The sequence below is a fragment of the Thermobia domestica genome, chromosome 16 (genome assembly GCF_964235325.1).
Source record: "Thermobia domestica chromosome 16, izTheDome1.hap1.1, whole genome shotgun sequence".
Taxonomy (NCBI): domain Eukaryota; kingdom Metazoa; phylum Arthropoda; class Insecta; order Zygentoma; family Lepismatidae; genus Thermobia; species Thermobia domestica.
Window position 1 is genome coordinate 38441821 of NC_137469.1, and position 24913 is coordinate 38466733.

At 35.1% G+C, this 24913-nt stretch overlaps 1 protein-coding gene across 1 annotated transcript in view; it reads right to left on the reverse strand.

The window, feature by feature from the left end:
• LOC145673030 (A disintegrin and metalloproteinase with thrombospondin motifs adt-2-like) overlaps positions 1 to 24913 on the reverse strand; it is a 121281-nt gene that overhangs the window by 55772 nt on the left and 40596 nt on the right. The window contains exons 6-11 of the mRNA XM_081742352.1: positions 18879 to 19040; positions 15557 to 15768; positions 10870 to 10919; positions 7182 to 7323; positions 5102 to 5230; positions 3577 to 3736 (exon numbers count right to left, since the gene is read on the reverse strand). Coding sequence (XP_081598478.1) covers positions 3577 to 3736; positions 5102 to 5230; positions 7182 to 7323; positions 10870 to 10919; positions 15557 to 15768; positions 18879 to 19040 — 855 coding nt within the window. The remainder of the gene's footprint in view (positions 1 to 3576; positions 3737 to 5101; positions 5231 to 7181; positions 7324 to 10869; positions 10920 to 15556; positions 15769 to 18878; positions 19041 to 24913) is intronic.

Genomic DNA, 24913 nt, shown 5'->3' on the forward strand with positions numbered 1-24913 from the left:
AAGCAGAGGGAAGTAATATTATCTGCAAAGGTAAAATATTACTGGAGCTAAATTGCGTTTCGCTTAATCCTGGTAAGTTCGCAGTTAATTAGTAGTTTGTACATATGGGTTTAGTTGGTTACGTAGTGTCATTAATGAGCTGGAAATGGGTTAATATAACTTGCATTCAATCGCTGACATGTATTCGGGTAATTTCCAGAGTATAAGCGTATTATTTTTAGAGTTTTTGCGAGAAATTGAAAAATCCCCCCCCCCCAGAATTTTCGACTCACCTCACTAGTAATGCTTAAATGGTGTTTTGAATGGAAATTCTTGGTATGATTGTCCAGTATTCAATGAGTTACCTTTTCTGATGTTAATTTCTTTGATCATAGCTTAGCGTTTAATGCAAACTCTTTCTCACGTCATTATTAGACTCGGAATCAGTTTTTTTAGGTATAATGAAACTGGTCTTCAGAAATGCTATTTGCAATGTTTTGAATAGGCAGAATTGATGAGGCAATTAAGAGGGTTGAAATTATAAATACATATATGTGAATTTAAGAAATTGAATGGGTCAGATTGATTGAACTGGATTCGAAATTTTGGTCCTAAATCGTACTAAGCTGGAATTGATTTCTTTAATTTGCGGTTATATTAGTATAATCTGTGATAAGGACCTCGTTTTGCACAATAAGAAATTGTATTTAAAAAAAAATGTCTCGCGGACAACATTAAGAGGTAGAGTACCGAATACTGCAGAGCCATTGAGAAAAAATCAGAAAAGAACTAATATATTTTAGAATATATTTCCTTGCATTTTAAAACATTTAAATGGTTTGAATTTCTTTAATTTGTAATATTGATCAATTAAGATATTTTTTGCTCAAGAAAAAATAATTTTTATCTGAATAGGTGCAAAATATTAAACATTCTTTTTTCCTAGAGTCTTTGCTAGTATTGCGAATTGCTCTTAGCTTAAAAATATTGAGAGAAATCTATAAATTCAAGGTTCAATCTGACAGTACTAGATATTTTTAATATAAAGAAAATTTGCGTAATTGCTCTGAAATTTAATTTCATAGTTTGAATTTTTTCTGGATATTTTAATCGTGTTGGTGAATATCAGTTCTTCAAACGCTTGAGCAAATATTCACCTATACTTATTGTAATAAAATTTGTTATTTGAAAACTGAATTTTGGTTGGTTATTTTTGTTATTGTTTATCCTTATCCCAGAGTGAATACTGAATAATCACAGTCTAGTCACAGGTTAATCAGGTGATCTTGAGCCGCGCGAATCCACCTACCGTAGTCCCTTCTTCGGTGGAGTTCGGGGTTGGTTTAGAATTTTCTTCTTTTTTTTTTGTTAAATCAACCTCTGACTCCTGGGGAATGGGGCGTTACATGTTTACACATTATAATTTTCTGAAAGTAAGAAAGATTTCTGCACCCATGCAGCACTACACTCTAGTGAACAAATAGTGAACCTCCTCATTAAAAACGCGTATTTTGACGCGCTTCCCCTTCTGTCCAAAAGATACCGTTGTTTCGGAAGCGGCGAAACTTTTTTTCTTTATGCCAGTGGAAGGGCGATAGCAGGTAGCAAGCAAGACGATCTAGAAAGTTGCACATGGTTTAACTCCTTGCAAGATGAAAAAGAATGTTGTATGTACCTTTCAAGACTATGTTTACATTGAGAAATATTATAGGGTTTCAAGATTCTTTTTATAACAGCTACAAGATTCATGTAAAATGGAAACGTTGTATCTTTAATTTAGTAGTCGGGACAGAAATACTATCTTTACAAGCACTAGCCACAGAATTAAAAGAAGAAGGAATAAGAAAAAATCTAAGTAATATTTGTAGAGTGAGCAATATTTGTAGACTGATAAGGGTATAGGTACTCTCAATCATATTATATTCGAATGTAGTTACTTACAAAAACAGAGATTTATTTTTCTTCAAAAATTAAATTACTTTCTTCGAATGGGTCCATTTTCATACAAAAACATATTGGCAACTTACAATTGGAAAACAATACGAACCATGATGCAATTCATTATCTATAACGGGATAAATTTATTTAAAAAAATACTTAGAAAAATAAATTTTATAGACTAAAATTGTAAGAATGAATATAAAAAAATCATGTTAAATTAAATAATAAAAAAAACAACCTGGCGCTGAAAAAAACTATGAAGAAGGCACTTAAAAGTATGATCCGAAATATTCCTTCATCCGAAGAAAACAGTAATTTAAGTAGAAACAACTGAGGATTGCCTAACAATCTCAACACTTTATAGCCTATTAAAACTTTAAATAAGTTAGAGGCAACTACTGTAACAGTATTAATAGTGAAGAAGAAAGAAAGAAAGAGCAATATTTTTTTAGTAGTACGTTGTTATCAAGAACATGTTTATAATATATAATTGTGTGAAACGCTATTATAATTAGACGTGTAATTTTGAATTATGAAATAAAACAAGTTATCATCATAAAGTACGGAGTTCTGTGAATTCGAGAGAGGTATATGTTTCTTTAAATTATCTTAAATATGAGTAGTGTATAAAATATATGCGAATATATGTACAAACTGAGGTATTGTGTGTGGTTATACTCTGGTGCATACTTATGTTTCCCTTTTCCAAGATGAGACGATGAGTTAATATACACAGGCAGACCTATTTATGTGCGATTTGAGCAACATAAGAATAAACTTCAACACTTACCTTGGTCCACTCAGTTCCCCAACTTGAACATTTTTAAACATGTATGGCTAATTTTAGGGCAGAGAATCCACTATGAATTTCCTGCTCCATTATTGCTTTTGAAAGAGACTGCTACAATGCATACTTCCATGACTCTTCTGGAAGCGATTCGTGAGTCATTTGCCTTATTTTCGCAATGAATACAAGCTATTCACAGACTAAAGCTGGTCAAATACCTTATTAATCAACTAAGTTTCATATCATCAAGGGACTTTTATTATTTTGGTAACTTACGATAAAATATGGATTTGACGCAGTACAATTATTCAACTTATTATATAGTATTACTAGGTGCAGTATAGTTTATTGACATCCCAGATTTCTTGTATTGAACTTGGCCACCAAGTTTTCTTTGTCTATTTTTATGAAAAGCATTAATTTCACTCAATTTTCTTAATTTTATATTGCAGTTTGCTTCTACTGTAATTACAAAACTGGTTTCAAACTTTACAGTAAATCTTTATCGGTTTATGTATAGTTATTATTATTGGTATTTCTTTTTTTTTATGTGAAGAATATTTACCAAATACACAATAAGTCACATGATGAAAGCTTACGAAGATTATCTAGGCAAAGAGCAAAACTTTGATGTTTTATTTTAATGTGAAGGATGTTTACTAAATACACAATAAGTCACATGATAAAAGCTTATAAAGATTATCTAGACAAAGGGCAACACTTAGTGTATCATTTTAATGCAAAGGCTGTTTACTAAATACACGATAAGTCACATGATAAAAGTTTACGAAGGCTATGTAGATAAAGGGCCAGAAATGTGAAGGATGTTTGCTAAATACTCAATATGTCAAATAGTAAAAACAACTTACGTTGAGATTTCCTGGATCCATTAATGTAGCATCTCTATCTCTTAATAGAATTTCACACTGCTTTTTGGCACTCCACGTTTGTCCTGGAGTGCCTTGATATTTTGAGTGGTCTTTATCTTTGGTAGGAGGTTTTGGTTTATCGGTCAAACATTTGGCCCAACTACGAAAGAAAGGAGAAAAATTCTGTTTCAGTACAAATTAACAATGTAAAACTATGTCATTCATGAGAACTCAATGTCGGCCTTTTTGAAGAATTCTTAACCCAAATTTAAGCCGAGACTTGCAAAGTACAAATAACAAGATAATCACATTTTTAAACAATCTTCAAAGAAATTAATCACTTGCCTTCATTTCAGTATTTTTCATGTAATCTTCGTAAATTACAAGTTTCCTTACAAAGACTTGGAACAAAGGCTTTAAAAAGACGAAGAAATATTACTACGTATGTTTCCTTGAATCCCACCTAGAACTTAGGTTTAGAGGTTTGCTTTTGAAGATGATTCTTATTAAAAGTGTCAACAGATTATTGAATTGATTCTACAAATCTATGTAAAAAAATACCTACTTAGTTGTAGTTCCAGAAATGATTGTAAATCTCATAAAATCGATCAAATCATTGATAGAATAATAGTACAACATTGGTTTTGGAAATAGGGACCTGAGATTTGGTTTTCTACTTTTTTCCAACAGGTGTAGAAAATTAGTACTAGATCATGATTTTAAAACCACTAGATACGTATATACAAAGCTGTTATAATGCCACTGATAAGAAATAAACCATTCCTTTATTATACCACACATTTATGTTCATGCAGGGTGCCCGAAAGTTCTTATGTACTGAAAGTATCGCTATTCTCAAATGATATTTTGCAGGCATATACTTATGCACGTTTACATAACAAAGACCTTTTAGGATATAGGATCTATCTATCTACCTACCTACCTACCTATCTACCTATCTATCATTATATACATATATACACATCATTACTTACATAGAAACATACGTTTATATTACTCAGTGATTTCACGGACACCCTATATTAAAGCCAAAAATTAAATTTATTATTAATAATACTCTTCATCTGCAATAGAGAAAAGATGGAAGGAAAGCGTGGAATAGAAAGAAGAAGAACACAACTGATTGATGATTTGAAAAATTAATCAAAAATATTGGGAATTAAAAGAGGAAGTTGAAGATCCAGAAAAGTGAACATACAGCAGAATACTTAATAATAATAATAATAATAATAATAATAATAATAATAATAATAATAATAATAATTCACCAATTATGAATAATTATTACAGTTTTAAGAGAAAAGTGGTGATAGCTTCTCAATAGCTCACCACTGGTGTGAAAGATTGTGGTTCAGTGTGAGCTAGAGGTGAGTATCATCGTATCCTAACCATGAGATGAAAATTTTTCTCGTTAATCAGCAAAATCCACCAGATACGATGGAAAAAACTCTAAAATTGGCAACCCTGCATAACTATAATCTAATAATTTATAATCTGTACTTACTTCATCTTCTTCACAGCATCTGCACTGCAACTGGACCATTGAGTTTCTCCATTCGTTCCTCGGGAGGGCGACATGATATAACCTTCTTTGGGACAACTGTTACGAGTGCTATCATGGTGCATTCCTAGGCTGTAAACAAATAAACAAACATACGTATTACACGACCGAATTATAGTTTAGAGATGCGAATAATTATAAATTTTAGCTGTCATAAATGAGGTATTTACAATGGTGCTGCTCAACCGGTTCGCACCAGTTCGCTAGAACCGGTTGTTAAAATATTTCGAGTTCGCAGAACCGTTTGTTATATCCAGGTATAACAGTAAATTTTAGTTTGCTTATCTTACATATGATCTCTCAAACAATATCTGAAACGCATAGATATCAACAATTGTCGATCCGTTGCTGGATTAAAATCTTCCCAGTACTTATTGACAACCATTATCTAACTTGGATAATTCGTTTCCAAGATATTTGCAGTGCCACCAAATTTCGTCACACCACCTTGTATTAGGTTGCTGTGTAGGTCTCTACTTGCTACTTGTGGTATCTACTAACAATCTTGCTTTTGTTTACCTTGTACTGTTTGTTTCCTAAGAGAGTTATATTTATCCATCTCTATTTTCTCTCTCTCTGGTTAAATATATAGATACAGAACCGATTGTTAAAAAAAAATAGAATAACACCACTGGGTATTTACAATGGGAACTCTTTTAAAATTAGAAAATAGACTTTAAAAACCAGAGCAATAGCTTATATACGAGGTTTTTACATAGAGTACAACCACTGTGGCATCACGGTATTTCTTAACGAGGTATTGGTGAAAACTTCGTTATCATAAACATTAAACGGATTTCTGTATACACAGTTTGCTATCATAGAAGTTCTTCACTTATTAAAGAAAAGAGAGAAATCATTAACGTCGATCTGTTATAGACTATACAGTAAAATCTTAAATGAACTAGAGTACAACTAACGACTCCCCGTCCCACAAAGGATTGCGCCCAACCCTACTAAGCTTATCATTCTACAACCTAAATTTATGTTCTGCTCTCCAAAAGTACATTTCTCTACCAACTTTACCATTTTACTGTTTGATTATACGCATTACAACTAAATTTTCAATGTAATTATATCTCTATTTTCCATCTCTATTTTCGATGAAAAATTATAACTCCGCAAATATTCTCGTGGGCACAATCTTCACCCGGAAATTCACCTGTTGGCACCCCAGTGACTACAACTGAGGTATATTATAAAAATTAGAGAGGGGAAAGTTTAAACTCCTGTTTAGAATAGCAGCACTTATCCAGATGTAAGATAATTTACAATTTTTCATTCTTGTTTTTCTTTGGAAATATAATGGGATTATATACGATTTTATTCAAGGATCTTATAAGATAGAGGATCCGCCCTTACAACAAAATCTTGAAGCCATACGTCACAGTTTCGCCATCCCTACTCTGCCCACTCCGCCCAATAAGGTCGCAATGTTTTGAGCCAACAATCATGGCGGAAACGAAAGTAGTCAATTAGAAGATGGCGGAAACGGGAGTAGCCAATCAGACGTGCGATGCTCGGTTATTTTGTGGCTTCATTGATTTAACAAGATGAAGATACATATGGGCAGATCCTCAATTTTATATCCTTGATTTTATTTACATTTTTCTTGTTTGTTCTTGACATTTTCTATTATTCTTTATAATCCAAACCCACTTCTAAAAAGGGGACATGATGACTCAGTAGTAGTGCTCATCTCTAGCGTGAAGGGTTTCTAGTTCGATCCCATGTTATGTAATTTTGTGATGGATAACACTGTGTCTGTGAGGTTTCTCGGGATTTTTTCCTCTCATATTCTTACTGCACTAATTACTTCATAATAATTCATTTACTCATCCCTCTCCTTTAGCTTAAAGGGCATAATCCTGGGTGTTTAAAAATATTATTTCATTATTTTTCCGGCCGGTAAAGGGATATACTACTCATATATATATATATATATATATATATATATATATATATATATATATATATATATATCTTGTAATATTCGGACAACAACAAATATCGTGTCACTTACTTGTGTCCAATTTCATGAGCCAGAATATAGACTGAAGTAAAGCCAGCTGATGGATATGGTTTCCCAAAGCTGTTTGTGGTTCCAAGTTCTGCTATGACGCAAGAGTATTTGTCAAAACAGACGCCACCCACAGTAGCTAGACCTGAAAGTAAATATAATTACCTTAAATAATCTTTTTCGATGCACTAATATTAAGGTATTGCATGTTGTTAAATTTCGAAAGGCATAGTGATGTATTATCATGATTATCATAGTAAACATAAGTGATCTACCATATTGTTTATGATATTAGTAACTTTAATATTGTTTATAATAGTACAACATTTTCATACTGTTTATGATTTTAGAAACTTTCATGATGTTTACGATATTACAAACATTATTATTGTTTATATCACAAAGCTTTCATATTGTTTATGATATTACACACTTTAATATTGTTTATGATATTAACTAACTAACTAACTAACTAACTCTATGGCCTATGGAACCCGGAGGTTCAATGCCGCGTTCACAAAAGCTCTCCACTGACTTCTATCCTTAGCTAACTGCATCCAGTTTCTACTTTGTATTCCTATCTCTGCGAGATCCATCTTAATATTGTCCTTCTATCTGCGCCTAGGTCTTCCTAATGGTCGTTTTCCGATTGGACTTCCAGTCAAGACTTTGAAATTGTTTCTACTTTCTTCCATTCTAGCTACATGACCTGCCCACCTAAGCCTCCTAGACTTGACGACCCTAACAATGTTGGGTAAACCATATAAATTATGTAGTTCCTCGTTATGAAGTTTCCGCTATTCCCCATTCCCGTTCCTCTTGGGTCCGAATATACGTCTCAGGATCTTGTTCTCAAATACTTTCAGTCTATGTTCTTCCCTCAGAGTGACCATGTTTCGCAGCCATACAGAACAACAGGCATGATTATCGTTTTGTATATTTTAAGCTTCAAATTTCTCGACAGAATTCGCGACGACAAGAGATTTTGAACCGAATAGTAACACGAATTCCCTGCTTTTAGTCGACATTTAATTTATCCGTGAATATGATTTTCCTCTGTTAATATTGATTCTAGATATTTGAAACTAACCACTTTATCAAAAGTATTATTTAATATTTTAACGCATCCATAATTTGCTGTATTCCGGTCACGACGCACTTCCATGTATTTAGTTTTCTCTGCATTTACTTCTAAACCCATGTCCCTGCAAGCGTTTAATAAGATCTCTGCATTTCTTTCTATTGTTCTCCTATCATCCCCTATTAAATTTACATCATCAGCATATGCCATAACCTGGTGAATACCGTTCAACTCTAGGCCCTGGTTGCTATCTTTGATTTTCCTTATAGCGTATTCCAGAGCGAAGTTAAATAATAATGGCGACAACGCATCTCCTTGTTTCAGGCCATTTTCAACATGAAAACTCGTGGACAAAAATTTTCCTACCCGGACTTTACTTTGGGATTCATTTAAACATATCTTAATTAATCTAATTAGCTTTCTCGGTATTCCAAAATCTGTAAGAACGGTTTATGATATTACAAACATTAATATTGTTTACATTTTAAAACTTTCATATTGTTTATAATATTACAAATTAATATACCTTAAATTACAAAAAAAATCATATTCTTTATGATATTACAAACGCTAAGATTGTTTACATTACAAAACTTTCATATTTTTTATAATATTACAAAGTTTAATATTTACATTATTATGAAATGTTCATGTTGTGTATGATAGTATAAAACTTTCATATTTTTCTTTATGAGATAACCTTTAACATTCTTGCTTATGGTATTACAAAATTTTAATATTGTTTATAAAATGCAATCTTTTTTCTTACTCGTCCTCTTTCACCTTCTCTCATACCTTCTGTCATATTCAAAGGAAGGTAATTACTTCTCAAACAATGCTCAAATTATTCTTTTTAGTCCTTTAATACCTATAATTTCCTATATTTTTGTATTTGTTCACCTTCTTTTTGTTGTCTCATTCCATCCACATAATTTTCTTTATTATTCACCATATTAACATTTAGATTGCCTGTCATTTTCCGTCATTTGTGTAATGACCACGTTTCTGCTAGTTTACTAAAATACTCAACATGGAACAGTTTGTGTCCTTTCCTTCGTAACTATTCAATGAGCTACAAAATATATATATTTTTTTATTTCTTCCTAAAAGTTTCATTCATCATTCATACCCAGGAAAGCGAACAGCAATGGAGGAAACAAGACATTGGTTGCACGCGCAACACACCCAGACACAAGTGGGTATCGTTGGCCCGCGATCATGCAGATGGCGCCATCGCAGCTCCTGCGCAAAGCGGAGACGAGTCTCTCTGTCCGAGCGTGCTAGCTATGGAGAGAAGGCGCGTTTTGACGCCGTGGTCAAAGGAAGAAGTGTGAGCGGTTGTCCGCTATGAATGAGCACATGGCGTATCGGGAGCAGAAATCCATAACCGCCTCGTGAAAGTCTATTTGCCTCTCTCTTGCAACTCTTGGGTGAGAGCGCATTGCCCATCCGTCATTCAGTCCTGATCTCGCACCCAGTGACTTCCATCTGTTTCCGGCTTTGAAGAAGGCTCTCGGTGGCAGGCGCTTTCGAAGCAATAATACTGAAGTCATAGAAGTTGTTCGACGCTTCTTCCGTATGCAGAGCCGTGACTTTTTCCTGGAAGGATTTTTGAAGCTTGTAGACCGATATGACATATGTCTCAATGTATGTAGTACTTATGTGGAAAAATAAAAGTACGTCTAATCTTTAATGCCACATGTTATTTTTGGTCTTGCATCCCCACCTTTCTCCACAGTCGCCGAGGAAACTTATTTTTGAACTCCCCTCGTATTTTATTAATAATTTCTATTCAGCAATATATTATTATTGCAACATCAGTAATGCAAAAACAATCAATGCATGCAAAACAAAACTGAAATTTCTGAGGGCTATTTTTCAAAGCTAGTAATACTAAGATTAAACTGGACTAGTAATACTTGTTCGGACATTTGTGATATGAGTGTAAATATACAAGTGTATGCTTCTTGAACCTACAAAAGCAAAATACTAGCTTAAAGTCAGTGAACAAGTCCATGAGCCTGATTTCTTCAATATTTTTGTTCATGTAGTTGCTTTATCTTTGTTTGACAAATTCCTTAAAAAAAAAACGCTCCAAGCAAAGTATCTTCTTACACTCTTTCATGTACAAAATAGTCAAATTTGTTTCTACTTCCGAATGAATTGAAACAGAACCAAAGGAACAGTAATTACAGAAAATAGTCCAACCAGCAGCATGTCATACAAGTACTTGGGGCTTCCTATATACTTATCAAATGACTCGCAGATTTGATCACATGACTAGTGGAGAAACTGCCCTACTCACAAATTCTTGTAGAATTTTTGAGAAAGAGAAATTTTAAGTACTGGTGAAATTTATGTTTGTAGCTTGAAATTTGTGAGATAGTACAATTAGTTTTGAGAAGTGTGTCCCTGTACTGAAGAAGAAGGGATTGCTGTTGAGTTTTAAGCACCGAAGTCTTTCTTTCTCTTTAATGGGTTCTGATCCTTACAGACTACTTCTTTCTAATCATTGTCTCTTTAATCTTTTGAATATTTACATAAATTGACCCTAAATAGAAAGTTGTAAGTATATATATATGTAAGTAAAACTATAAAGTTACTACATACCCATTGTAACTCCACTCCTTCGGCCATTTTCATACGCGTAGAAATCCAAACTGTGAAATAGAAGTGAAAACGAGATTAGAATATATTAATTTTATTTGTTGATTTAGATCTACAAACTTACTACCTTTCTAAGTCAAAAATGTTTTAAAATAATACAGTGGTTTTACTATATGATTTAATTTTGTCACCTTACATTAATCTATCTTTCATTATTTCTGAACCCGACCCGACCCGGTCGGGTCAGTCGGGTCAGCTCGGGTGGGGTTGTCGGGTCAGGCTACTCGGGTCGGGTTGTCGGGTCGGGTCAATCAGGTCAGCTCGGGTCGGGTTGTCCGGTCGCGTTATTCGGGTCGGGTTGTCGGGTCAGCTCGGGTCGGGTTATCGGGTCGGGTCAACCGGGTTCGAGTTATCGGGTCGGGTCAGTCGGGTCAGCTCACTTTGGTCAACTGAGTTTAGGTTGAGCTTAAACTCGGCTGGAGTCGAAAGCTGCTGTTTTTCACTAGCTGCCTAATTAAAAATAGCAATTTTCAATTGATTTTATAGAAGCCATAAATCTATTTTGAACACTTGCAGCTAGTGTTTTTATGGTAAATGCTTATTTTTGTACTTGTGTGTACTTTAATTTGTAAATGTGGAAGATTGATTTTACCAATCGACTGTAATATTAATATCTACGCCAATATGGAGTCTGGATTTAGAACAAAACTAGAAGTTGTTTAACACGTTGCTGCCAAGGGTGAATTTTGTTGTTCACCAGTAGAGTGCCAAGCGTACTTACTTACATTATTCTTGTTTTGTTCATATTTTTTAAACATAATATTAATATTGAAACATAATCTAAGCCATGGTAGTGAATCCGCGTGCATAAAAGTTGGGGGTCCGATCGGACCTACGTGTGTAGGGTCTATATTTTGTTTATGGGCAAGGGGATAAATTACAGTTGAACTGGCAACTCTGTTAGAAAGTTATTTGTTTATTACTACATGTGTGGATATATTCATCTTGCTTTTAGTGCTAATAAGTAATATCTTTGTGCAATGAAAAACGAAGAAATATGCGCAGAACTCGATCTCATTAGTAATAGCAGTGTAGTGATCTAGACTTTTCTGAAAATTCAGCAAATGACAGGGACACTGACATCTTGTGAAAATAAATTAGAATAAATAATGAATCCATTTTTAAACTTTTTAACATGTCACTGAAAAAGCAAAACATAGGTCCAATCGGAACTACAAAAGCAACAAATGCTTGTTACTTGGTATTTAGCGCCCCTAGCGGCGTTAATAATCAATATCAAAGACCAAAACCTACATGTGTAATAAAAACACTACAGTTCAATAACAGTAGAGACAGGATTTAACAATACAAGTACTCTAACGTCAATTCGACGAATTAGAAATTGTGGGTCCGATCGGACCTACAAGAACATTTTCTTAGATCACTCCATTAAGTCCGATCGGACCCACATGGCAGCTAACGTGTTAAGCAAGGCTAAAAGAAAGATTGGATATGGACGACCAAGCCCAAGCACGGCTGCGGTGGCTCAGTGGTAGAGAGTTCATCTCTGGTGCATGGTGTCCATCATTCGATCCCAGCTTTTGCTAAGTAGGCTTTGTGGTGGAGAAACGCCGTGTAGTGGGTTTTCTCGGGGTTCTGTTTCATCCCACTTTCTTCATTCCACCATTTCATTCATTTCTCATGGTCACCGTATCCCTTAGCCTCGGTGCAGAATCGAGGGACCTTAAACTGAATATTTCATTTTATTTCACCAAGCTCAAGGACATCGATACAAGAACAAGATAAAGATTGGATATGCAAGACGAATTGCATAGTAATCTTGCTCTTGGCCTTGTTTTGGTGATCACCAAGTAGCGATGAGCATATTTTCTTGCTTTCCGTATAGTATGAAAGACCATAATCAAAATCACACTTGGTCTTCATTTGTACCGATGAGGCGAGCATTCTTGGCTCTTGTATAGCATGAAAGACCACCAAAACTACGAAATGCAGGACCAAGACTTGACTGCAAGACAAAGAATAAGACGCAGTATTGATGACCAAGACCCAGGGAGTGAATTGTTTGAATTTCATTTGTTGGACTGAAAGTGATGAAATAAAATTAGTACTTTGTAATTAAATATCATACTGTATTTTTAAATTTTAAATTACAAAATTCATATTATGTATCTTCTTACGTGCAACTATATATAATGTAAAATAAGTTTTAATTACCAAGAAAGAAAAATCAAAGTGGCACGGGTCCCGGAATCATAAGAACCTATTTTGGAATGAAAGTTGAAGGCTTGGAAAAAATCACAGGTGTTCTCCCGTTTCCTCAACCCTTATCATTGTAGTTAAACGATTTCCTTTTGTCTCCGCCAAGAGACTCTTGCTATTGCCTTCCGAGAAGACCTCCTGCCACCCAAGCAGGTGAGAACACTGACCTTGAATAAAAATTTCGTCCCATAGAACTAAAGCAAGAAAAAAAATAAACTTCTCCCACGTCGGACATTGGTATCAGTTATAAAAAGAAATAACCAAACCTCAAAAGTGCCAAATATTCATTAAGATGCATATACAAATTCACCGCTTGATCTAGCTAGTGGTTAACGTGTAAGACTTCGGTACACGTGGTCCGGGTTTAATTCCCAATGGGAGTGCATTTTGGCGTTCACCCAGTGTCGTGACCATAGTGCTCTCAAACGGATCGGGTTGACCCGACTCGGATCGGGTCAGCTCGGGTCGGGTCGGGTCAATCGGGTCAGCTCGGGTCGGGTTGTCGGGTCAGGTCAATGAGGTCGGATCACGGTTCGGGTCAGTCGGGTCGGGTCAGTCAATTCGGGTCACGGGTCGGGTCAGTCGGGTCGGGTCAGTCAATTCGGGTCACGGGTCGGGTCGGGTCGGTCTTCAACCCGACCCGACCCGACCCGTTGAGAGCACTAATTGTAAGATTGGAAGCATACCTAGCAGCAACGCAAATGCACGGAGAATTTACATACAACGCCGCTAATCTACTTCACAACCGTTACGTCACAGGTGTATTAATAGTTTATATCCTTGCACTAGTGAAGGATATAAAATATTTACAGACCTAATATAGATACAGATTAAATATAGAGAATTGAAAAACTGGATGCCCCAGGAAAAGGGAAAAGGAAAAGGAAAAGACCCAAGATGAGGTGGAAGAACAAGATACAAGATGATTTGAAAGACAAATGATTTCAGAGAATAGAGGACGCTCAGATTAGAGGAGAGTGGGGGAAGAAAATTAAGACTAGAATGCCGATCACAAATCAACATGGGAAAAGGCACAGACAAATAAGATTAAATATTTACGGAAATACAGTTTTGGATTCAGTAATTTGTAGAGTATTCATTCTTTATTCCTCGAGGATAATTCATATAATTATGCATTATTCGAATATTCGAATGAGAACATATAATTTATGATATTCGAATAATTTTAACAACACTACTGCAGAGCAAACCAAAAACACAAACGCCATCACAAACGTAACAATACTTAAGGCATGTGATTTCTATCCTAAACCATAATATGTAAAATAAAGGTATTCTTGGAATATTAGCTGCATGTTTAATTGTTAGTCTAATTATTGTGACAATAATTATATTTATCATTTTAAATTTTATTTTCAGCAATAATAAAAATCTAAGCATTTCATTAATTGATATTTTAGAAAGTGAAAAAAAAACTTTTTCTTATAGATTAGACTTTTTCAATTATATTATTAATATATCTATACCAAAGTCTCAAACTTAAGAATTTGAAAATAAAACGGTAGTTCTCTGAGGAACAGGACATCAATTAAATCAGATTGCTGAATATAAAGGTTAACAGTTTCATGGTCAGTACCCACTTTGAATTAGAGAAATTCACAATCTACTTCAATTGAGAGAAGCTTTTCTAAGCTAAATTAGATTTCCAATTTTTAATCGATTGTGTCTAATAGAAGAATATCTATCTAGTTCTAGTTATTTTTCTTTTGGGAGATTTATAAAGAAAATCTCAGCCTTATAGCCCAGTGGACTGCTTCACTAAATTAGTTTTAATTGTTTTTTAAAACGTAGATTTGTATAAAATGGCGCATTCCGACATGGACGAATTCGCCTGTTCTAAGTAGATTTGTTTTCACATAATTTGTAAAATTACTTGCGGGCTAGAGGCTCAGGACATATAAAAAAGATGTAATGATATATAAAAATTGTAAAGAAACTAAATTTTGTCAAAATTTAAAATTGTACAAACACAATTGCACAATTGAAGGAGCATAATACTCCGGGTGTAAAGATGTCCGTCGCCATCTTGTTCTCTCTCTCCCCGAAGAATATCTTAAGGCTCACTTAAAATTAAGCAAAGAGACAGTGAGTGTCATAGGTAACTAGATTGTCATTCTTAGCATTGTTTATTTTTCATTATTGAAATATTTTTTGTATTATTGTATATTATCATACATACATTCTATATAATGTAATATACATGATATTGATAAATAGAATTTGATTTCAGCTTGAAAGAATCTATGTAAAAATATTAATCGTTAGAAAATAAGATACTTAGAATAATATTTCTGTTTCATTATTTATGTTAAAAACAAGTTTAAAATAAAGCATAATTGTCAAATAATATGCCGCAATGTGAGTTGCTCTAGTAATGTATAAAGCTTACCCTGAAATATAGAGCCCCATATCCCAGTGGTCAGGGTTCGAGTCTCCTGCAGGGTTATGTTTGGAATGATAGGCACAAAAAGAGTCAAGTAGCTTTGATCGTTCTCCATCGTAGTGAGGTAGATCCGATGGTTGTTGTTTGAATATTTCCAATCTAACTAACGCCAAGTCTATTTGTTGACCTAAGCTTGGATGATGGTAAAGGGCTTGAACCTGGAAAAAGAAATTACCACAATTCTAAGATTACTATTTTATCACCAATTAATTCCAATGAAAGGAAAGATGAAGCGACAACATTTATAGTATTAATTTACATCTATTGGATTTCCATCCTAGGACCATAAGATGTTTCTCCAAAATGTAAGTGACTGAAGAAGGTTTTAGCTTGGGTATCCGTTATGTATACAAGATTAGAAAATATTTGAGCTTAGATATCCATAAATTAGTATATAGTGGACCATATCAAATAATTAAATCCCTAGTTTAGGACACCCAAAACTTAATTGAACAGAAGCAAAACCAATCTAGCCAGTGGACGTCTGAATGACATCCTGTGGAAACCCAGATGATAGTTTATGTCCCGGAAATAAGACTTCCCGTAGGACATTTCTGGGTTCTTTCCAGGATAATCACAGGACGAGGTTTAGAATTACATTTGGAGAATGTTTACATTTTGTAGCGTGTTAAAATCAATGTTTATAGATCAGTAGTATATAGATGGCATATAGATCAGTAGAATTGTTGCATCCAAATTTATTATATCCATTCTTAATGCTACTTTAAGATAATTAATTACGTTGTTTTGTTTGTGACATTATTTAGAACTCAATGATTGTCCAACATCTAGTCTTACATTATCCGTGGTTTCTCCGACAATTTTAACTTTGTTTATGGTTAAAATTGGGGAAATAGCTATTGTAAAATGAAATGAAATTTTTGAGTTTTACGTCACACGGTTACGCCGGTTAGGCTAAAGGAGACGGTTATGATGAGAGATGAATGAAATGGTGGAATGAAGAAAGTGTGAGGAAACGGGAGAACCCCAAGAAAACCTACGCACATGGTGTATGTTCACCACAAAGTTCACTTGGCGGGAGCAGGGTTTGAACCCGGGACCCCAAGCACCAGAGGTGAATGCTGTACCACTGAGCCGCCGCGGCCCCAAAATAGCTATTGTGAACGTTATATAAAAACCAGTGTTGAATTCAAACTTTTGCCCCAAGAATAGCACTCAGAGAAGTCTTTCAAAAACATATCAGTACATCAGTTACCTAGGATTTTCTCCACAAGCACATATATTCATTCTTCATTTTGTGAGGGGACGCATCTTGGCTTCAAAGCTAATTTCTTTTTGCGGCTACAATTGAAATTGTTACAGACGACATAGAGAGGAAATATTTTTTGTGAAATAAACACTCAGCTACGAAATATTCAACATTATCCATTCCTCGCAGCTACTTCTACAAAAATCCATAAATCTCAGGAGAGCGTGTCCAAATCACAGAACTCTTCAGCACAAGAATATAGATACCAGCAAAAGACTAACAATATGAAAGAGCGATACTTAATAACATGGCCTATAAACCGTTGATGATAGTTAATCCAGCAACCAGCAAAATAAAATAAATGTTCAGCGATCAATTTATTTGTATAAATAAAAATGAAATTAACAATATTTGACATTGAATTCTTACTAGACCATTTTACCATTTTGATTATGGTGACCCTTGTCTAACTTATGATTTTAGAACATTTTTGGAAAATGATGGAGAAGAGGCGAAGAGGGTGACAAAAATAATCGAGAACGACCGATATTAGTATCCAATCCATAGTTTTCAGAGTTGCTGAGATGAATAGTGACACTTGAGATGGTATTTAATATCAATCTCTCATCGACATGGTGGAGGGATAGAGGGGAAGTGGGTGACAAAAGTAATCTAAATCAATCGATATTAGTGGCTAATCCATAGTGCTCGGGGTCGTAGATATGAATTGTAACACTGCAAATCTGTTTAAGTCCAAATTCATTCCTCATATGTGTTCTAAAGAGGAAGAGGTTCAAATCCTTTTCATGAACTTATTTTCCCGGTTCGAGAAACGAACATTTCAGCTAATTTAGCACAATTTTCCCTTCAATCTAGGGAAGGATTTATGTTGTTATTGCCCCACAACACTCGTAGAACCTGAACCTATCCACGTCAGTCATATTCCCGATTTAGAAGTAGAACATACCTTCACAGGTGAATTCGGGGCACAAGGAAGCTACATCGCGCCTGAATTACTAAACATGCTTACATACAACACTTCAATTATTTCATTAAACTTATCTGATTGCAGTGTCATAAGCTAATTTCTATTTCGTTGTGTCACTTAGAATAAAAAATTATGGTTATTTTAGTAAAAATAATACTTGAATTACTTCGGGAAAAATAGATGAGTCAGTACGCCAGCCGCAAATCTACACATATCTTTGTTTATGATCATTTATGGGGCGTTTACACTTAGTCGATTTGCGTTCGATTCAGTTGAATTGACGTCACTTTCAACTTAATCGACCGTGTAAACGGGAATTCAACTTAATCGCCTGTTGATCGAAAGCGACTAATCGACTGGCAACTGAACTGAAAGACGTTCTATTTTCTGTGGTTGAAATAATTGAACACATCCATCGATCTGATTCGGCCTAGTTGCTTCGATTTAGTGGCAAATGCAGCGAGTCGATTTAGTCGTGCGACTAAATCGACCAAGTGTAAACGCCCCATTAGAAGTAAGACGGGACAGTGTGGCCCATCTTCATGTAGGCTTTGGAGTGAAGTTGGTTTCTGCAGCATCCTTTCTAGGCTTGTTTTAGGTATTTAGTATTCATTGGACACTTTTCTTGTTGATGTTGATGATAACAGTATGAAACAATTCGGATCAACTGTTATATTCTCAGTATATATTCTCTGGTCTGTTCAAATCTTTTATTTAATTTCGTAATACATTAGTGAGATGGCTGTGCGATATTTAGAAAAACAATCCACAAACATTTTAGTATCACTGGACATGATAATTTTCCACTACATTTGCAGTACAAAAACACGCTGTTTTGAAAATAGTTTATTCATTGTTTCTTAAGTAACTTTTCACTAACAACAGGGCTCGCATAATCTATATCGACTCGCACAAAAGTCTCATATCACTGATGATAATATCAACTGGAAACTGCTGCTCTAGTCAATTAGTTGCTAGTCAAAACAGAATTTAATAACTGTTAGTGCCAACTGACTTTCAGGCCATATGGTGTTTTATTGTATGAATGATATATAATAGAACCTACTTACTCCGTTAAGATACGCAAGAAGCATATCTCTGAGTTGATTATCATCGTTTTTGAAGTAAGGTGAAAACATCTTGTAGCCTGCCTCGTCGAAGAACATGGCTAATTCAACTGTAGGACTAGATGTCGCTCTTGTCTGCCTTTCAAATATGTCGTTATCTTGAAGCTAAAATTTAAAAGAAAAAAAGGCAAAATCACAAAATTAAATACCCTTCCAAATATTAAACTATGTACAACACATAAATCAATATCTTTCCATTACTGTTGCCACTATTTTAAGCACAAACAAACTTTCTCAGTTAGATACTCAGTTTTATTTTGCAATATTATGAAACTATTATAATATTTTATAACATTATACTATTAGTGTGTAGTGATACGTTTATCTCAAACAGAATTACGGTACTAAAACGGTATAAGAGCTGAAAAATAATCCCAAAGATTTAATATACTGTCATATGTAGAAATTACAAGACGAAGTATGAGAAAATTTAAATTCATACCACAGATTCGTTACATGACTACACAATACTGGGTAGAGTTTCAGAGCTGCACAGCACATCTGACCTTTAGTACGGTGTGGAGCCTCAATGGGCTACAATCAGGGCCATGCGTGAGCTCCTTCGTGGCTAAGCGGTTAGCATACGCGCCTTTGGCATGGGAGACCCGGGTTCGATTCCCGGCGGGAGCTCATGTGGTTCGGATTCCACCTTAATAAGTAGGTTCACGTCTCATATAGACTCGCTGCTGAACGGGACGTTAAAATCACCTCACCTCACGTTCGATTACTCCTGCGAAATCACCTATCATGCTGTTTGTATGTGCGTCCACAAGATGTCAACACTGTCTGTTGGAGGATCGTGTTTAACAAGAACAGGCTGATAAACTGTGCACGTATCTATCTCAGTTGTTAGACCGTGAAAATCAGAGAAGTAGCAGTATCTAAAGCAGTGGCGGATCTAGAAGGTAAAAACTGGGGGGGGGGGCAGCTAGTACCCAGACTATTATAGGTATATATAAACTTTCAAAAATAAATAATAGCTTAAATTATTTTGTCACTGAAAAACTGGGGGCCTAGGCCTCCCCGGCCCTGGCCTAAATTCGCCACTGGTCTATCGTTCCTCGAAGAAGATTTGCATATGGGATATTATCTGGGATACATGTGATCAGACAATGTGATGTCGGAGTTGTCTGAAGGATTGGTATGTATGACCTGTCTCTAGAACATAACAGGTATAGCAGTTAATGGCTTGGTTGCCTTTAATCCTAACAGTCAAGCTTATCTCCTCGGAGCAATAAATCGAGATGCTGTTGAGTCCATACATAAAGCTACTCAGCTGAAATTGTACTGGTTAGTACTCATATCTTGCAATACAAATCTTGTGAGTTTAGGAGTTGAGATGCATTTCTGTTTCCATCTTGGTGCTTCAATCTTCACAAACAATATTGTTATTAAAACCATTATAGTCACTTCTAGTTTCAAGAAAAGAAGAATCTGGGCAAAATAAATTCAATAAAATGCAATTTAAATGCCCAGATGAAAATTTTAACGCGCAGAAGCTGTAGCGCTGCCAAACGGCGAGACATCATCTGCAAACGAAAGCACCCGAAATCTGCTAAAGAATAGTTAAACTCATGTAGGATCCAACTTCCCATTTTTCGTAAGTTGGTGAAGGCATTTGTGAATAGTGTCTTGTACTGAAATTAAATGTTTCTTCCAATGCCTTACACGTTTGGTCATTACCGGCCTAATGACTGCCTTGTGTAACCTGTTGACTTTGGTTCGTGGACGCTCCGTGCGGTGCGTTCTGGAAAGATTAAATATTGTTCTTAAAGTTGATAAACTACCGTTATATTTCGTTCATTTACAACAACACTCCCGAATGCTTGCGATTAGACAAGTGTAGGTTGTTTTACATTGGTTTGCGGGGACCCAGTCTGCCGTGTCGTGACAAAACGCTGTAACTTTGGCGGAGCAGTTTTGCGAAAAAGAGCCGTAAAGTTTTCATCCGAAAATGTGATCTGTATCGTGTAGAACCAGTTTATATTGACTTTGGAAACACGTGGTTACATGTAATGTTACGTAAATGCATGTTGTGTGATTAAATTTGGTGAAAATTGATTTGTTGACCATTATTGCCTAGTTACACTAGTTTACACGATACAGATCACATTTTCGGATGAAAACTTTACGGCTCTTTTTCGCAAAACTGCTGCGCCAAAGTTACAGCGTTTTGTCACGACACGGCAGCAGTGTGCATATACTGTTTCAGTTTCTCTCTCGTCATTACAGTTTCGTATTGCAGTCATGTCTCATTTCCCGCAACACTTTTGTCCAGTAAATCATCCCCTTCAGCGGATAGTGTTCCAAAACTTCAAGATCGCATACATTCACTGAGAACTGAAGCGCTTGGAGGATAAAGGTGGTATGTAACAAATTGAATATGATGGGAAAATTGACTTTTACAACTTTGTCCATTAACATTCCACCTTCATCGTTTCTAAATATCTGCACTAGGACGAGGACTCACCAAATAATGTGTTAGGTAGCATGAGTAGCATATAACACGTGCATGAACAGCCAGAATGCAACGTTTCGAAAAATGTAACATAACACCTTTATCCTCCAAGCGCTTCAATTATGCTATCAGTGAGCAAATTTGAATCTGTGCATACAAAGCTCCTTTCAGTCAAGTATCATAGTCCCAATATGATAAAGATCTGATCTTGAAATTTCAGAGAATTCAAAAGACAGTATCGAAATCGTGAGTTTACGTCTTTTACGGTCCACATGGATTCATGCATTAAACAAAGTCATCTGACAGCACAGGCTTCCTCTTTCGATCGCCCTCGTCGTATAAGCTGATGCATTCTTCTTTAAACTTTCTGCATTACTTGCACACAAGCATGATTCCTAAAGGTATCACCACAAATTGTATTCATTCTACGACGAATTATACTCTTCCCATTGGATAAAGGAGATTACATAACCCTAGTTCCCCCTGGCAGAAGTTTTGATTATATATGAGATGTTTCCCACGCGTCCTACTTCGCAATGATGAATGGCAAAGTCTGTCTAGCTAGCAGGGATGAAGAACGACCAGTGAAAAGCACTGCCTTATCTTCATCACATGTGGATCTCCTCTGGCAACATAGAGTTTGAAATAAAATAGCTCTTGTGTTAGGACCAAAAGTCAGTATTGCATGATCAGCACAAGTACTGTCACCGCCAAATAAAGAGACTATTCTCGATTTATTCGAAGAGTGAACGCAAAATTGTCAGACTATCAAATTCACGTAGACTTAAGATGTAAATGGGGGCCGCGGTGGCTCAGTGGTAGAGCGTTCACCTCTGGTGCTAGGGGTTTCGGGTTCAAACCCTGCTCCCGCCAAGTGAACTTTGTGGTGGACAAACACCGTGTGCGTGGGTTTTTTCGGGGTTCTCCCGTTTCCTCCCACTTTCTTCATTCCACCATTTCATTCATTACTCATTATCACCGTCTCCTTTAGCCTAACCGGCATAACCGTGGGACGTAAAACTCAAAATTTCATTTCATTTCATTTTAAGATGTAAACGTCTTCTTCAAAGTACAATATATTTCATTTCATTTCATTTCATTTCATTTATTTGCCTGTTTCATTAGCTTACAAAGCATGAGAAATTCTCATGTAAGCATTACAGTTGTCAGAAAGAAAGAAAAAAAAAACATACAATATTATCAAGTACCAGAAGTATACATCATGCAATCTTTCTAAAAATACAAAAGCACATAATTAGGTAACTGTTTCTACCACACCAGGCATGTACTCACGGGTAAGTATCTGTTTCCAACTCTTCGGTTAATGAGTCATTTAAATATTCTTTAATTGTATAATAGCACTTCTCAGTGAGTAGATTATATAAAGTTTTACCAAGAATGGAAACATTGGTCATATTTTTCAAGTACAGAGGAAGTTTATTATACAATCTGACACAATTCATGTACACGGTTTTGCTTATATTAGCATATTTTTGATGCATCACAAATATGTCACTACCTTGTCTTGTATTATGGCTATGAACATTTTTATTAAAGATAAAAAGATGCTTGTTTTTCACAGTAAAAAGAATAGATTTATAAATGTATAAGCTGGGGAGTGTTAAAATTTTTGCTTCTATGAAAACCTTTTTACATGACGATTTTGTGGGTAACCCAAAAATTATTCTAATCGCTTTCTTTTGCAATCGGAAAGTGCTTAAACTATTTTCAGCAGATCCCCAGTGTATTATGCCGAAGTTAATTAATGAATTAAACTTGGCGTAGTAAAAGCTAAGAAGTGCTTCTCTCGATACAGTACCTTGAAGTTTGTATAAGGCAAAACACACGCTACTTAGTTTCTTGTTTAAAGTGGAGATATGAGCAGACCATGAAAGATCATCACTTATGATTACACCTAAAAGCTTTGTTATGCAAGAATATTGGAGTAAGTTAGAAGATATTTTTATTCTAGGTGATATACGCGGTTTTCCTGGAAAATGAAAATGTAAGAGGATCGATTTATCATGATTTATAATTAACCTATTCGCTGTTATCCATTTTACTAATTTGTCCGTAAAAATGTCAGATTTCCTCTCAACTTCTTCTATTGATTTTCCTGATATTATCATACTGATGTCATCAGCATATAGAATACATTTCGCTGGATGCATAAATTCTAACAAGTCATTTATATATATCAAGAAGAGAATAGGACCCAAAATGGAACCTTGAGGAACACCTCTGACTACAGTTGATAAAGACGAACAAGTTGTTTGAAACCCATCTGCAGTTAATTTTGATATTTGTACCGCTTGTTGCCTACTGGATAAATAAGAGAGAAACCAGTTGTGAGCTACTCCTCTAATACCATAAGCATACAACTTGCTTAAAAGAATAGCATGATCAATTGTATCAAAAGCTTTGGATAAGTCGATGAATAGGCCAACAACATATTTACTGTTTTTTAATTCAAGAGCTATATTGGACATGTAATCAAACAAGGCTGTTTCAATACTTTTCTTATTTTGGAAGCCATGTTGTGATGGTGATAGTAAGTTACATGACTTCAAAAAATTGCAGAGTCGTGACTTCATCACATATTCAAAAATTTTTGAAAACGTGGAAAGAATGGAGACTGGGCGATAATTTCTTACATCATGCATACTCCCCTTTTTATGGAGAGGAATTACTTTTGCCACTTTTAACACTGATGGAAAACATCCTTTCTCAAGAGATAGGTTAACTAAATAACAGAGATGATTTACAATGAAAGGAAAACAAAATTTAATAACAGTCACTGGAACTTCATCAAAACCAGAAGATCCCGAATTAGACATCTTACTCAATATTTTCCGTAACTCCTCTACTGTTGCTGGAATTAAAAAGATGGTATGTGAATGCATTTGCAATTTCATCGAGTCGTCATAACTCGCTTGTATGGGGTCAGGTAATGGTACACTATCTAGAAAATAATCATTGAAGACATCTGCAATCCGCTTAGGTTCTTTAATAATTTCGTCCCCAACTTTAACATACTCAAAGTCGCTCTTTTTGTTGTTTGTTCTACCATTTAGGATTTTCCACATAGTTTTAGCTTTATTAGTAGAATTAAGTATTGTGGAGCTATTTGATAGTAATTTAGCTGTTTTAATTACTCTTCTGTATATTTTCCTGTACTTAAAAATATAATTTCGAAAGCTGTGAGGAAGTGATGTATTTATTTTGAGTAATCTATTATATCTAAATAGGTTACTTTTAGAAATTTTAATGCCTTTAGTTAACCACGATTTAGTGGACGACGTCCGGATTTTACGAGTAACTTTTGGAAACGCCATATTGAAGTAATGTAAGAAAGTTTCAAAGAAGTATTTAAACTTATATTCAGTGTTAGACATATTGTATATGCCATTCCAAGACTCGTGAGAAAGCAAGAAATTTAGATATTCCATATTATGACTGGAGAAAATTCTCTTTGTAACTGTGTATACTTTAGACTTAAGAACAGTGGTATTGTTTAAAG